Below are 14792 nucleotides of genomic sequence, written 5' to 3' on the forward strand. Positions count from 1 at the left end.
CGCTGCTCCCAGAACATGACCACAGAGAAATTACAAACGTTAGCATATCTGAGTTACTTACCTATATCATTTTCGTTTACAGAATCTGGAAAGCTTGCCATCTAAATAAGGGCACAGATGAGAAAAACCAAGTAAGGACTGTAAAACAAAGATATCTAGAGGAAACAGACAGTTGGCGAGGAACTGAGACGCAGCTTTTCCTCTTCTGATGTCCACTAATGTCGGTTGAATTCCTCCGCCGAGATTAACGTCGCGGGTGGAAAATGCAGTCGTTGTTTGTCTTCCGTAAAAAATGTCTTGTTTGCCTTTCCGTCCTCGGCAGTAGTTTCTTTTACTGTTTGAATCTAGATTTACGATGTTTCAGTGTCTCGGATTAATAACAGTTTAACACGAAATTTTAGTTTTTCTGATTCTCCAGGCCGTATTTGTTCAATGGCTTCTCGCTGTACGGCACCAAGCTATTTCTCAACTGAAAGAGGGTTGGCCATAAAAGCTTGGGAGGGTTTTCATATACGTCACCACAGTTACCGTGGTAACTAAATACCATTAAGCCCTCCCCCTGCTATCTATATTTTTTGTGATAGCTGCCTCTTTGGAGCGAAAACAACTCACAATTTAGAATTTTTTTGGGGGGGGTTTAGTTCCCCTCAGTATGTTCACTGTAGTGAACTAACAGAGGGGTACTCATATGCTCTAATGGCCCCAGAATTGCTGTACAGTAATCTGATTAAACATAAATTATTTTAGGAAGAGGCATGCCAGCACAATATCATCTGAAACAGTTTCATAAAGGTCTGACACATTTTAACCCCTCTTAATGAAAAGAACTAACCTTGTGGCAGTTATCATTTCAGGTGATATTGTGTTTTAACAGTGCATCTTTACATTACAGCTGAACTGAACAATGCTCACATAAACATTTTGATAAGTACCTCAGTACCTTTTTTTAAAAAAAAAAAAAACTGCTGAAACCCTTTTGTAGGAATTAGATGACTTACTAATCCTGGGAATCAGTCTATGAATTGTAAAACTCTTTATGGTCCTTTGTCACTGAGGGGAGAAAGAGGAACAAAGGACGTTCAATGGGGGACACTGGAAAGAGGGGGAAGGTGAAGGTACAATTCACTGTACCCGAGGAGTTTATGGTATAGTATAAACCCTAAAGAAACAGGATGAGTGAACTCCCCCAAATGGTCATTGCTCTTTAGATTTATGATTACCAGGTGTGTGTGATAACCAGTTGTCCTTTTCCTGGTAACAGTATAAAAGTCTCATAAGACTCAGGGAAAGTTCCGCTCCGACAAACGGAGGACAGGTGGCGGACAGTGGATGCTCCATCTATTTTAATAGGTGAGTGTGGTGTTATGAATCAATCTCTAGACGAGTTGTGTAATGCCTGTGTGGTCTCAACCGTCAGTCCCCATGTAATTCCTTCGTGGTCTTGGGGACAGTTCCCATGTAATACCTGTGTGGTCTTGGGACAGCTTCCATGTCATACCTGTGTGGTCTTGGAAGTTTTAAGGTATTGAGTTTAAGTTCCCAGGTAATTCCTGTGTGGTGCTGGGACAGTTTACACGTAAGACACTCGGGGCAGTGTAAACCGGTTTCAAGTAATTCCTTTGTGGTGTTGAAACTGTATGAGTAGAAAATAGAAAAGCAAAAAAAAAAGAGATATCGGTGCAGCAAGAGGCTGTGGAAAATCGTGATTCACGTGAAAGAGCTCATTATATAAACATCTATATGCGTATGTGTGTATATATATGCCTACAATGTGTGTGTATGTCTATGTGTATGTTCTGTGTTATTAAGAAATAGCAAGGAGTTTGAGATAATCCTTATAGAAATACCGAAATTCTATTAGATATAATTAGAGACTGACATAAAAGCGGTTGATGCTAATATAATAAAACTATATAGTATAATACTGTACTAATATCATATGTCATAATATAGAATGCCCCATCATAATAAAATGGGTGTATTAGTGGAAAAAACTGTAAAACAATGCAGGAATTAAACTTTGTTGTGACTCGTTCAGTGTCTAGTATGAATGCATACTAAAGGGGTATGTTGCTCGGACTGTGTCATACAAACCACCTGGCTGAATGAGTTGCTCCAAGGTAATGTGGGTTTGATAAGATCCAATCATACTTGTATGGGAAGATCAGTTTGACTGTGAAGTTTGTGTGACTGATAAGCCCATTGAAAGTCTAAAGCACACCTGTTCCAGTAGTGAGTCAGTTAGAGTTATGGGGAACAAAACGGGGAAATTAAAACCATTACCTGACCCTCTTACAGGCCCTGCTAAATTAATGGCAGAAAAATGAGGAAGAAATGTGGTTGAGGATGTTCCACTTCGGCACCATGTCACTGAGGGGGTGTTTCCATTGATAGGCACATTAAGTACTGATTGTTTAAGAAGGTGTAGAGTACTGGTAGTAGAAAACATGCAGGGAAAAGAAAGTAGGGTAGAGAAAGATGAACTGACAAGCTTATCAGAAATGAAGGAAGCAAAGTCAGTAGCGGGATTGATGTTAAACAAGAAATGAAAGAAGAGAATATTTCTGAAAGAAAGGAGGGAAAAAATGTAGGGCAAGAAATAGGGAAATGGCTCTGCCTCAATATGTTGTCTCCAGGCCTGCAGTCCTTCCTTCTCAGGGGACAACTTCTCAGCAGGGGTCCACCCCTGCAACTAAAAGCCACCAGAAAGACTCTGAAGGGGAGAAGGAAGAAAAAGCATTGTACCCTGACCTGTCTGCTCTCTTTTTGACTCCAAAAAAAAAAAAAAAAAATCAGCAGACTAACCTTGCTTCTCTCAAGAAGTCTCTGTCTACAGCAGCATACCCCATGCCCCATGACTATGATGATGCTTCCCAACCCCCAACCACGACCAACGGGCGACGAGGCACATGCACATTGGGATCCAGAGGTGCTTGTGTACAGGCAATGGCATCCAGATGAGCTGAAGGAGATTGCTGAGGAGCTACCTGATCCGCAAAAGACTACAGGGGGGCTCACAACATCTTGGGCAAAGAAAATGGTCTCACCAGAAAGGCAGAGGGAGAAGAAGACTGGGCCCACAGCCAGCATTTCAAAGACAGCTGGATGGCAAGTTGAGATGCTACAGATGTGAAGGCGACGGACGCATCTCACAGAATTACGCAACCCCCGAGACTTTCCAACAGACCAGCTCCTGGACACATTCACCACCTAAAGGACTATGTTCATTCTCCAGGACTCCCAGTAACACAGCCATAGGAGACAGCGGAGGCAGGTCAGAGCATTAAGCAGCATACACACACAATCGCACACACCCCGACACTCATGACAACATTGATGAAATAGTTGTCATATACCACCAATGACAAACATTACTCCTGTCATTCATAAATGAAAGTGCCATTGTGGAAGGCCCTAATTCACCATGTAACACCCCCATGTCGCCTGTAAAGAAATCAAATGGGGGTTGGAGACCAGTCCAACACCTCAGGGTAGTAAATGAAGCTGTTCAACATCCAGCCCCAATTGTACCTAATCTTGTAACACTAATGTCACAGGTTCTGGCAAACTCCTGCTGACTTACAGTTATTGATTGAGCAAATGCATATTTCAGCATTCCTGTTCACCTTGACTTACAGTTCTCGTTTGCTTTCATTTTCAATGGTAAACGTTACACTTGGGCGTGGATGCCACAAGGTTTCGCTTCTAGCCCCACTTTGTTTATGGCGGCTGTAGCTGAAAACCTGTCGCATTGGCAGCCAGTGTGTGGCAGTGCACTTATTCAGTATGTTGATGATCTTCTAGTGTGTTCTACACGGGCAAATTGTCAAGCTGACACAGTGGCATTGCTTTGTTTTCTGGCAGAAAACGGTCACAAAGTTTCAAAAGACGAGCTGCAGCTTGTTGCGCAATCAGTGCGTTATCTTGGCCATATTATCACTCCGGAGGGTCGCAAATTAGGTCCGGACCGCATCCAGGCCATCTTGGATGTTCCAAAACCACAAACAAAGAAGCAGATGATGTCTTTTTTTTGGTTTAGCAGGCTATTGCCGTCCATGGATTCATGATTTTGTGGAGATCTCAACCCCTGTATGACATCACACATGGGGGAAATTTGACTATGACTGACTCTTTGACTTGGACTTCTGATGCAGAGACAGCTTTTACTGAGCTAAAGCAAGCTTTATCTAGCTCACCTTGTTTAGGACTCCCAAATCCTACCATTCCTTACAATCTCTTTGTGCCTGAACGTGATGGTTTTATGTCAGCAGTACTGACACAGTCCCATGGTGACAGACAGTATCCGATAGGTTATTATTCAAAACGACTTCCCACAACAGAAAGGGCTATAATAGCATGCCTAAGTGCTGTAGCAGCCGCTACTGAAGCAGTTATGGCCACAGCTGACATTGTTACTATGTGTCCTCTTGTTGTGCATGTTCCGCTCACTGCTCAGGCAGCCGAATTGTTTGCACTAACCCGTGTTTTCATTCTAGAAAAAGGACATACCATCACAGTCTACACAGATTCTCAATATGCATTTAATGTCTGTCACAACTTCCATGCTTTGTGGAAAAACCGTGTTTTCTTTACTTCTACAGGCAAACCAATTGCCCACAGAAGTCTCATTATTAACCTTTTGTCTGCATTACTTCTACCAGCCTCAGTAGCAGTATGCAAATGTCAAGCTCATACAAGATCTATTGACCCTGTGTCACAGGGTAACGCAGCCGCAGATACTGCTGCAAAAGCGGCTGCTCTCTCACCTGTCTTCCCCATTTTGCAAATGCCTTTGTCTGTCCAACATGATGTCTTTTCTCATAATGATGTCTCTTTGTGGCAAACAGGAGCTGATAATGTAGAAAAAGCATTGTGGAGACGAAAAGGGTGTAATGAACTCCCAACTGGAGTCTGGGTGAACTTTAAAGGCCTCCCAGTTCTCCCAAATCCATATTTCCTTTCCTAGCAAAATTGATACATGGTCCTGACCATTCAATCAGTCTATGAATTCAATCAGTCTATGAATTGTTAAACTCTTTATGGCCCTTTGTCACTGAGGGGAGAAAGAGGATCAAAGGACATTCAGTGGGGGACACTGGAAAGAGGGGGAAGGTGAAAGTACAATTCACTGTACCTGAGGAGTTTATGGTATAGTATAAACCCTAAAGAAACAGGATGAGTGAACTCCCCCAAATGGTCATTGCTCTTTAGATTTATGATTACCAGGTGTGTGTGTGTGATAACCAGTTGTCCTTTCCCTGCTAACAGTATAAAAGCCAAGACATTGTGGAGATCTGGAGAGAACACTCTGCATGAGTCTTCCCTCCATGCTGCATGTATTAAAGAGATCTGATTCATCACACCGAGTCTCTAATTCTTCAGAGAATTAGCAACTCTCAACAAGCAACACGGAGAACTAAACAAAAAAAGTACAAATGTCAAAAAACAGTACTGTATTGTATGTAACCATGGATATTGATTATTTCCTGCACATAAATATGTCACTTTAATGTAATGGTTATCTTTTCTCCAGGAATAAACTAATGCCCTTGCTTAGTGTGGCTTAAATTTGGCACAAATTTGGTTTGGTGCATGAACTTTGCCACCCAGGGGAAAATATGCTGTACACAAGTCATCCAGCAAACTACAAGACTACAGTGGTGTAGTCCTTGAGTGTGACAACCACCTCCCTGACACACTCAACGACTTCTATTCACGGTTTGAAACTGTACATGACACATCAGCGAGTAGTCTCTCGTCAAGAGATTTAAGAGAGCCAGATTGCCACTGCCCATTCTTACCTTCTTCTATAGAGGCACTGTGGAGAGCATCCTGGTCGACTGCATCACCGTGATTTGGGACCTGCAGAGCATTGGAACACAAGACCCTGCAGCACATAGTGAGGACAGCTGACATCATTGGAGTCACTCTCCCCTCTATCCAGGACATTTTTCAAAGGCATTGTGCATGCCTCTTCAATAGTGAAGGAACCCTCCCAACCCTCCCATGGCCTGTTTGCTGTTCTGCCATCAGAAGGGCAGGAGGGCAGAAGAGCCCTTCTGCCATCAGAAGGAAGGTTTCACAGCAAACTTGAAACTTGAACTTAAATAACTGCCGTCAAATGTGTAGTGTATATTCAATAAGTGTTAAAACACCATTGCATACCATTGGACTTAAAACAAACTAAAACAGATAAAAAGTATATTGGTTTTATGCTGTCATGACATACTCAAAAGTATGTTTTTACTTGCTAATCTGTATGTATGTGTTTGCCATTCAGTGTAGCACATACAGACACACAAAAGCATGCACATGCAAGATCTAGCTCATACATAGACTTATATAGTCCTACATGCTTCTCTGCGCTTCCATTTGAGCAGTTACACACCCAAAGTTCCCTAGAGACTGTTTCTGCCCCCCTACAATGTAAACTACTGAAATCAAAAGTAAACAGAACAAGAGTTATACATAAAAACCTAATAAATATATTCTTAGAAATTAACACCACCACTGCAATAGCAACAAGATAGAAGAATTAAATGTTGACTCCTTAACATCAAATTTCTGTCCTCTAAAGCTGTAAGTGAGTTAGTCAGATCATAAAATGGGTTTATTTTGTCTGACTGAAACCTGGCTGTGTCATGAAGCGTATGTTAGTCTAAATGAAACTACTGGCCCAAGCAATATTAATGTTATGATTAGTAATCAGTATCATTTTTAGTAGGTCCTTTTTCTGAATTTATATCTGTATTCTGTTTATTGAGGTATTGTCTTGTCTTGGGTTTTTGTCTCATCATTTCCTGTTTTATTTTGAAAAGTAACTCTCCTCTCGTTTCAGGTCACTTGCCCTTCCTCATGTCTCCAGTCTGATTGTCTCCCCGATTACCTGATTGTTTCCACCTGGTTCCCTTGCCCTCATGTGTTCAAATAGTCTGCGTTTCCCTTTGTCTTGTGCCAGTGTGTTTCGTCCCTGTATGATCACGCCAGCGTTCTTTGCCACAGCCTCAGGTTTTGATATCGAAGTCCTTGTTTTTCTTCCTCTGATCTAGAGTGATTTTTTGTTGTATATTTAATAGACCAGTTTTAGTTTTCGTAGATTTCCTGACATAGGTCTTTCCTCGTTTTGGAGTGATTTTTAGTTGTAGTTTGTATTGTTTTGTTTATCCTGTTTATTCCTCCGTTGGAGTGATTTTCTGTTTCATTAGCTTGTATAGTTATTCCTCCCTTTGGAGTGTTTTTCTGTTCTTTGTTGTAGATGTTAGTTCTTTAGATTATCCTCCCTTTTGGAGCGCTTTCTGTTTGGTAATTTTGCATAGTCTGTTTTGGTTTCTTGTTTCTTTGTTAATGTTTCACAGCCGTGTGATTTTTTTTTCCCCTAGGGAAGATCACGCGTCAGATAATTTCATAGCCTCTTGTTTTATCACTTTGCCCAGAGGTTTGTTCAAGACTTCTCTAATAAAGTCAGAACTTGTGAACGAGCCTCTGCATCTGAGTCCTGCTTTGAGCCCTAGCCTGACATTTATAAGGTTTAGTCCTTAAAACAGATAAAATAATTATTGTACATGGTTTTAATGTTCATGTCAATGTTGATAATTGTCTTAGTACTGTCCCAGCGGGCACTGTGACATCAATTTGATGTTGAAGATTGGTCAAAATTTTGACTACCATGATAATAGCATACAGTACAGAAGCTTAGACCTCCTTATGGTTGTAAAAAGGGCCAACCAAAAGGATCAATCTCACATCCAATTACTGCATCATACATTGTTAATCAATATATTTGACATCAAAACAACATTGCTGCACAAAACTTGACATCAAATTGACGTTGATTTGATGTCAGGAAACAAGGCATTTAATTGATATCACATTGATGTCCCAATAAAACTGCTCAAGTTCAAGCATTTTGCAGTGGGTGTGATTTTTTTTTGTTCTGCTTTTGGGATGACAACACTCAAAAGACTTGGCAACTAGCATGAAGCTATTAAACTCTCAATCTAAATATTCATGCAGAAAATACATCAACCAACATCAGCCAATCTGCTTCAACCTAGTTGTTTGCGATTTGCCCCTCGTTGTCATCATAAACCAAAGTCCCACCTCACAGTGCGCTTTGAGACACTCATAGGCACACAGATGTTTAGGGGCGTGCCCAGATTCGCACCGGCACAGCAGGGAGTCAGGTCGTCTGCGGTATCTTCTCCACCTTCTCCACCAGCCACAGGGTGTTGGTCAGCATAGCTGAAAGCTTTTTGTTGGTAAGTACGCACATTATGGTTATATTGGTGTCATTATTAGTGCACACTGACCTTAAATTGTAAAGGGTGTATCATCAATGTTTCAAAATACTTGACATTAAGCGATGCTAATAGCAGTTAGCCAATTAATAGTAGCTAACGCTAATGGCTAAAGGCATATTCGCGCTCAATTGCAGCAAATGCCACTATTTCAAATAATGTGCAATTAATCCGTATTTAACTTGACTCAAAGTCTGTGAAAAGGCCCGGTAATTAGCCACCAGTTTGGAGGGAGTTATACCGATGCTAATAGTTAGCAGTTAGCCGACTAGCTAACGTTTAAGCCCGACGGACCCCGAGAGGAAGAGTTCCCGCAGGAACCATAGATATGTACAAAGGCTAGATGTCTCGTCCACGCTCACATAGGTTTTGACTGGCTTGCCTATTGCCTATATAATATGCAAGAAGTTTTGATACATTTTTAATCCTCAATCAAACAATACGGGGTGAACCCCCATATTCGTGTGGAGGCTGTGCGCAAATGACAAATCAATGATTTGTCATTTGTCAGTTTTTTAGTTTATTCGAACTTTGATGTGCTGAGGAAGGTCCTGTGTTCACTGATTTCAAAGCAGTGCAACGCACACACAGTAGACACGCGCGCGCACACACACACACACACACACACACACACACACACACACACACACACACACACACACACACACACACACACACACACACACACACTCACTCACGAAATATTTATTTATGCCCACATGAAAAAAAAGTACAAGGATTCCTGTACAAAGGACATGAATACTGCCAGTACAGTTGACAATAGGGAATCAGTCAGTTACAAAGCACCTGGTGGCTGGACACTGTATCAAAACAGATCAGACATCATTCAGAGATACAAAAAACATCGTCTCCTCCAGACTGAGCGGCTCTCAATAACAGCCAATACTGAGCAGTACCTAGCTAACTGTTTAGCTCTTCCTTTAGAGAGGCCAGCCATCTGAAGGCCCCTCACCACCAGCTTGTGCACATGCCCCAGACTTCCAAGTATAAAACTAGGAGTTTGCATTTGTAGCTGAGCTGAGAGATGGTCTCCTTCAGTCACTGATATTTTAGCACTTTGGTTACAAAGGCCTCTTCTAGGCTGTAATCAAAGGTACAGCCAACCTCCAGAATGAACATCTCTCTGTGATTTTCATTGACAACAACATCAGGTGTGTTAGTTGTGTGTATATATATATATATATATATATATATATTAGCTGCACCCTCTCTCTCCCCTTCCCACACACAAATGCGAGTCACAAGATGATCTCACAAGTCCTTTCCTAGGAAAAATTGAATTGGGAAAAAATTGACCTTATAATCAGCACTTGCAAATTGTACTTTTTTCAGATTCCATTCAGCAGTCACAGCCTGGAGCCAGTGAGGCTGCCATTGTGTCCCGGATGGCGGCCTATTTGCGTTCAGCTCCAGACAGGAAAGGTGGTGGTGGCCGCAAGACTGCTGCAGCTGACAGTGATGTTTAACTATGATGGGCAATCTGTTCTGTAAAGTATTGCATTTTTGCTCACTCGTGCTGTTTGTGTTAGACCTGTAGTTTACACCTGTCAGTTACCTGTTAGCACAGCTGCATAGCTGTTGAGATCAATCCAACCTGGGATGATTCATTTCAGAATAAAAATGTTTTGTTACACTTCTATGTTTGATCATTGAGAGAGAATGCCATGGGGGAAACTATTGGACCAATAGCAATTACAGAACACAACCACTCAGTGTAGATGATGCCCAACAGATTACAATTACAGTACTGTAGACAATACACTTTATAGAATTGCTATTTTAAAGGTCATGTGCATGAAACACTGCAGAAATGCAAACATCTCATACACTGTCTTGTATTTCAAACAGAATTGGCTTTATTTAGGTCGTTTCTGTCTCACAGAATCTTCCTCAGCTTTTAATCCCGATGAAGATCCCGTGAGACCGAACGTTCATCTACGTAAATGAAGCCAGTCTGTTTGCAATACAAGACGGTGCAGGATCTTTCCATCTGTGCATTTTTTATTTTGCAAAAGTTTGACATAGAAACAATGTCAAAATGACATCAATATCATTATTTGAGTGAAATTTCAAAGAAGCTTGATATTGAAGTAATGTCAAAATAACATAAATAAAATCATTTTTTGACATATATCAAATTGATGTCAAAGGATTGATGTCATGTTGATTTACGTTTTTGACCAAATTATGAGTGTTTGATGTCATATTGATGTTGAATTGACATCAGATGCCCACTGGGTTGACATAGAAACAATGTCAAAATGACATCAATATCATTATTTGAGTGAAATTTCAAAGAAGCTTGATATTGAAGTAATGTCAAAATAACATAAATAAAATCATTTTTTGACATATATCAAATTGATGTCAAAGGATTGATGTCATGTTGATTTACGTTTTTGACCAAATTATGATGACAAATTGATATCAGTGTTTGATGTCATATTGATGTTGAATTGACATCAGATGCCCACTGGGGTGTTTATCTCATTATTAGACTCGAGTGTACATGGGCTTACTCATTGTTTCAACCACACTCTTGAACTTTGTCTGACATATGGCATTGAAATTGAACACTTAAAAGTCTCAGGGCAGCACGGTGGAGCAGCAGGTAATGTGCATGCCTCACAGCAAGAAGGTTGCCGGATCGATCCCCGGGTCGGGCAGGGCCTTTCTGTGTTAAATTTGTATGTTCTTCCTGTGCATGCACGTGGGTTCTCTCTGGCTTCCTCCCACAGACCAAAAACAAACTCTAAAATTGTCCTTAGGTGTGAGTGTGAGCGTGAATGGTTGTATGTCTGTATATGTTGCCCTGTAATCGGCTTGCGACTGGCTCAGGGGGTGCTTTTCATTACGTTGAATTGTGCCTCCTCGTCTCCTCTCTCCTTCGGCGACCCAGAAGTCGTTTCCCCTCCGCCATGATGAAGGATCTTCCAATTGCTTAAATGCACCTGAAGGAGACGAGGAGCGAGGAGAGAGGAGGCTTCTGAAGGAGATCAGAGTGAGGATACACTGGTGTAGCCTACGCAGAAGTCTTTTATTATTTAAGGGGCGTGTCGTATGTGGCAAACGTTTGAATCATGGCGGGAGCAGGTCTTCACAAATGTAATCTTGATCCTTGTTTCAACTGTGTCCTTTTAACAATTGTATCTGTCACCAAGAAATTAATGAAAATTCTTGGTATATTACGTTTTTTTAAAGCAAGGCTACAAGGCTGTTGGTTTAATCTACCAGGAATAGAACAGTCTGACTGCAGATCTGGCCATAATATCACGTTTTACAGCTTTTACAGCTGTGCAAACGTCATCAGTAATTGACGTCGCTTCGGACTGACGCTGTGGAGCGAGGATTTTTCATTTCGGAGTTTCGTTTCCTCCGTCCTCACGTCCCTTCCTCGCATCCCTCTTTCATGTCCTTGCTGGGCGGAGCTAAAACGCGAGGAGAGGAAGCGAGTGGAGGAGATGAGGAGACCAATTTATGGAATGAAAAGCACCCAGGGTGTACCCCGCCTCTCGCCCGTTGACAGCTGGGATAGGCTCCAGCCCCCCCGCAACCCCGAAAAGGGATAGTTGGGTATAGACAATGGATGGATGGATGGACTTAAAAGTCTCTAAACAGAATCTTATTTTATAGGACCATCATTCTGGTAATAGGTCCATCATATCAGACTATACCAGACTAGCCGCTATTAGGCAAAAATTCCTACACCAGATTCCCTATCTGATAGTGCTGTAGCACGCCATGTCTCAATACAACCGAGGACTATGCTAACTTTAGTCCCTCCCAAATTGATCATCTGAGGTCAACTCCATGGTATACCCCCCAAACCCGCAAATTAAAGCAAACTTTGTGAAAAGTTGAAAGGAAATAGCACTACAACAATTTTGAAGAATTTTGTTTCACCTGGCAAGACAGTCTTAAAACATACAGGGAAGCCCTCCACTGTGCCAGAGCAGCCTATAGTTTTCACTAAAGAGGAAAATGAAAACAATGAAATGTTTCTCTTCATCGCTGTAGCCAGGCTGACAGAGTCATAATTCCACTGAACCATGTAGTCCCTTAGCCCTCAGTAGTAATGACTACATGAGCTTTGTTAATGATGAAATTAGAAGAAATAGTTATTAAACCTGTCATATTGTTATACAGTTTTTCTCCTGTTGACCTGTCCACCAACTATTTTCAATAATTTCTTCATTAAAATTGTCAACCTGTATTTTAGACCCCATCCCAAATAATATGCTTCAAGAAGTTTTACCCTTAATTGGCTCTTTATTTATTTTCGGCTTCTTTATTTGATATGATGAACCTGTCTTTAACAACATGCTACATACCACAGTCTTTTAAAGTAGCTGTGGTAAAACCTCTTCTTAAAAAGCCTACTCTTGATCCAGGGGTTTTAGCCAACTATAGACCTATATCTAACCTCCTCTCTCTCTTGAGAAAATTCTTGAGAAAGCAGTTGCTTTGCAGTTGTGTGACTTTATACATGACAATAGTTTTTTTGAGGATTTCCAGTCAAGAATTAGAGTGCATCATAGCACAGAGACAGCACTGTTTAAAATTACAAATGGCCTTCTAATTGCACCAATTCCATTTTTGTCTCATCAATCTACACACAATGCAATAAATATCACATGTACATGAGTATTCACACCCCTTACTTTGTTGAGGCACCCTTGGAAGCGATCACAGCCTCAAATCTTCTTGGGTATGATGCTACAAGCTTGGCACACCTGTATTTTGGGTATTTTTCCTATTATTCTCTACAGATCTTCTCAAGCTCTGTCAGGTTAGATGGGGAGCGTTGCTGCACAGCTATTTTGAGGTCTTTCCAGAGATGTTCAATCAGTTTCAAGCCTTCGTTGTCTTGGCTGTGTGCTTAGGGCCGTTGTCCTGTTGGAAGGTAAACCTCCACCCCAGTCTGAGGTCCTGAGCACTCTAGAGCAGGTTTTCATCAAAGATCTCTCTGTACTTTGCTCCGTTCATCTTTCCCTCGATCCTGACTAGTCTCTCAGTTCCTGCCACTGAAAAACATCCCCACAGCATGATGCTGCCACCACCATGCTTCACCATAGGGATGGTATTAGCCAGGTGATGAGAGGTGCCTGGTTTCCTCCAGACGTGACACTTGACATTCAGGCCAAAGAATTCAATCTTGGTTTCATCAGACCAAATAATCTTGTTTCTCATGCTCTGAGAGTCCTTTAGGTGCCTTTTGGCAAACTCCAAGCAGGCTGTCATGTGCTTTACTGAGCAGAGGCTTCCATCTGGCCACTCTACCATAAAGGCTTGATTGGTGGAGTACTGCAGAGATGGTTGTCCTTCTGGTAGGTTCTCCCATCTCCACAGAGGAATGTTGGAGCTCTGTCAGAGTGACCATCGGGTTCTTGGTCATCTCCCAGCCAAGGCCCATCTCCCCCAATTGCTCAGTTTGCTCCCCTGATTGCTCAGCTCTAGGAAGAATCCTGGTGGTTCCAAACTTCTTCTATTTATGAATGATGGAGACCACTGTGCTCTTTGGAACCTTCAATGCTGCCGAAATTTTTCTGTACCCTTCCTCAGGTCTATAGTGGGGCGGTTAAGCAAACCAATTGTGCATTTTATGAATAAAGCATGAAACTTTCAGCATATCATTTATATACCCAAAGGTCTGATTTCAGACGTGGAAACACTTTCTGTTTGACCTCTGGTGACCTTGACGGGTTATTGACTTCAGCATTTCATTCTTTCACTTTTCATCCCATTATTCTCCATTATAATAATATATATGTTTGTTAAAATGGCAGTTTTGTTCTAATAAAGACATTCACTTGCTCAGCCATGGCTTTGTGTCCATATGTCCATATGTACGTATTTGTCGTACTGATGTATGACAGGACAAGTGAAACCACAGAGGTAAATGAAGCTAGAAAACAGCTCTTCACTCAGAAATCCAGGGCTCTGGAGAACATGGCACCAACGAAGGCTGCACAGAACTCTTATTTTTGATATACTGTCTTTGTACCTGCAAAAAAGTGGAAAAATATATGTTTTTGTCAAACCGAAATTTGTACAGCCTCTGACAAGTTCCAGAGGTCAATTCAGAAGCGTTTCCACGTCTGAAAACAAAGTTCATGGTATATAGAAACACTGTAGAAAGTTTCATGCTTTATTCATAAAATGCACAATACCTTTCATATATGAGCTTAACCGCCCCACTACTATGCTTTCATATAATCCTGTCTCGGAGGTCTACAGACAATTCCTTCATGACTTGGTTTCTGCTCTGACATGCTCTGTCAACAGTGGGACCTTATATAGACAGGTGTGTGCCTTTCCAAATCATGTCCAATCAATTTAATTTACTACAAATGGACATCTCATCTCAAGGATGATCAGTGGAAACAGTATGCACCGGAGCTCAATTTTGAGTGTCACAGCAAAGGGTGTGAATACTTGCACATACAATATTTTTGTCGTTTATGTCATGTCACG

General features: G+C 41.4%; 1 protein-coding gene across 1 annotated transcript in view; it reads right to left on the reverse strand.

The window, feature by feature from the left end:
- Positions 1-488, reverse strand: part of wsb1 (WD repeat and SOCS box containing 1) — a 44289-nt gene extending 43801 nt beyond the window's left edge. Inside the window, exon 1 of the mRNA XM_070970178.1 lies at positions 62-488. Within this exon, the coding sequence (XP_070826279.1) occupies positions 62-101 (40 nt within the window). The 5' untranslated portion in view covers positions 102-488. The remainder of the gene's footprint in view (positions 1-61) is intronic.
- Positions 489-14792: the final 14304 nt, after the last annotated feature.

The sequence above is a fragment of the Chaetodon trifascialis genome, chromosome 9, assembly GCF_039877785.1.
Source record: "Chaetodon trifascialis isolate fChaTrf1 chromosome 9, fChaTrf1.hap1, whole genome shotgun sequence".
In the NCBI taxonomy this organism is placed as follows: Eukaryota; Metazoa; Chordata; class Actinopteri; order Chaetodontiformes; family Chaetodontidae; genus Chaetodon; species Chaetodon trifascialis.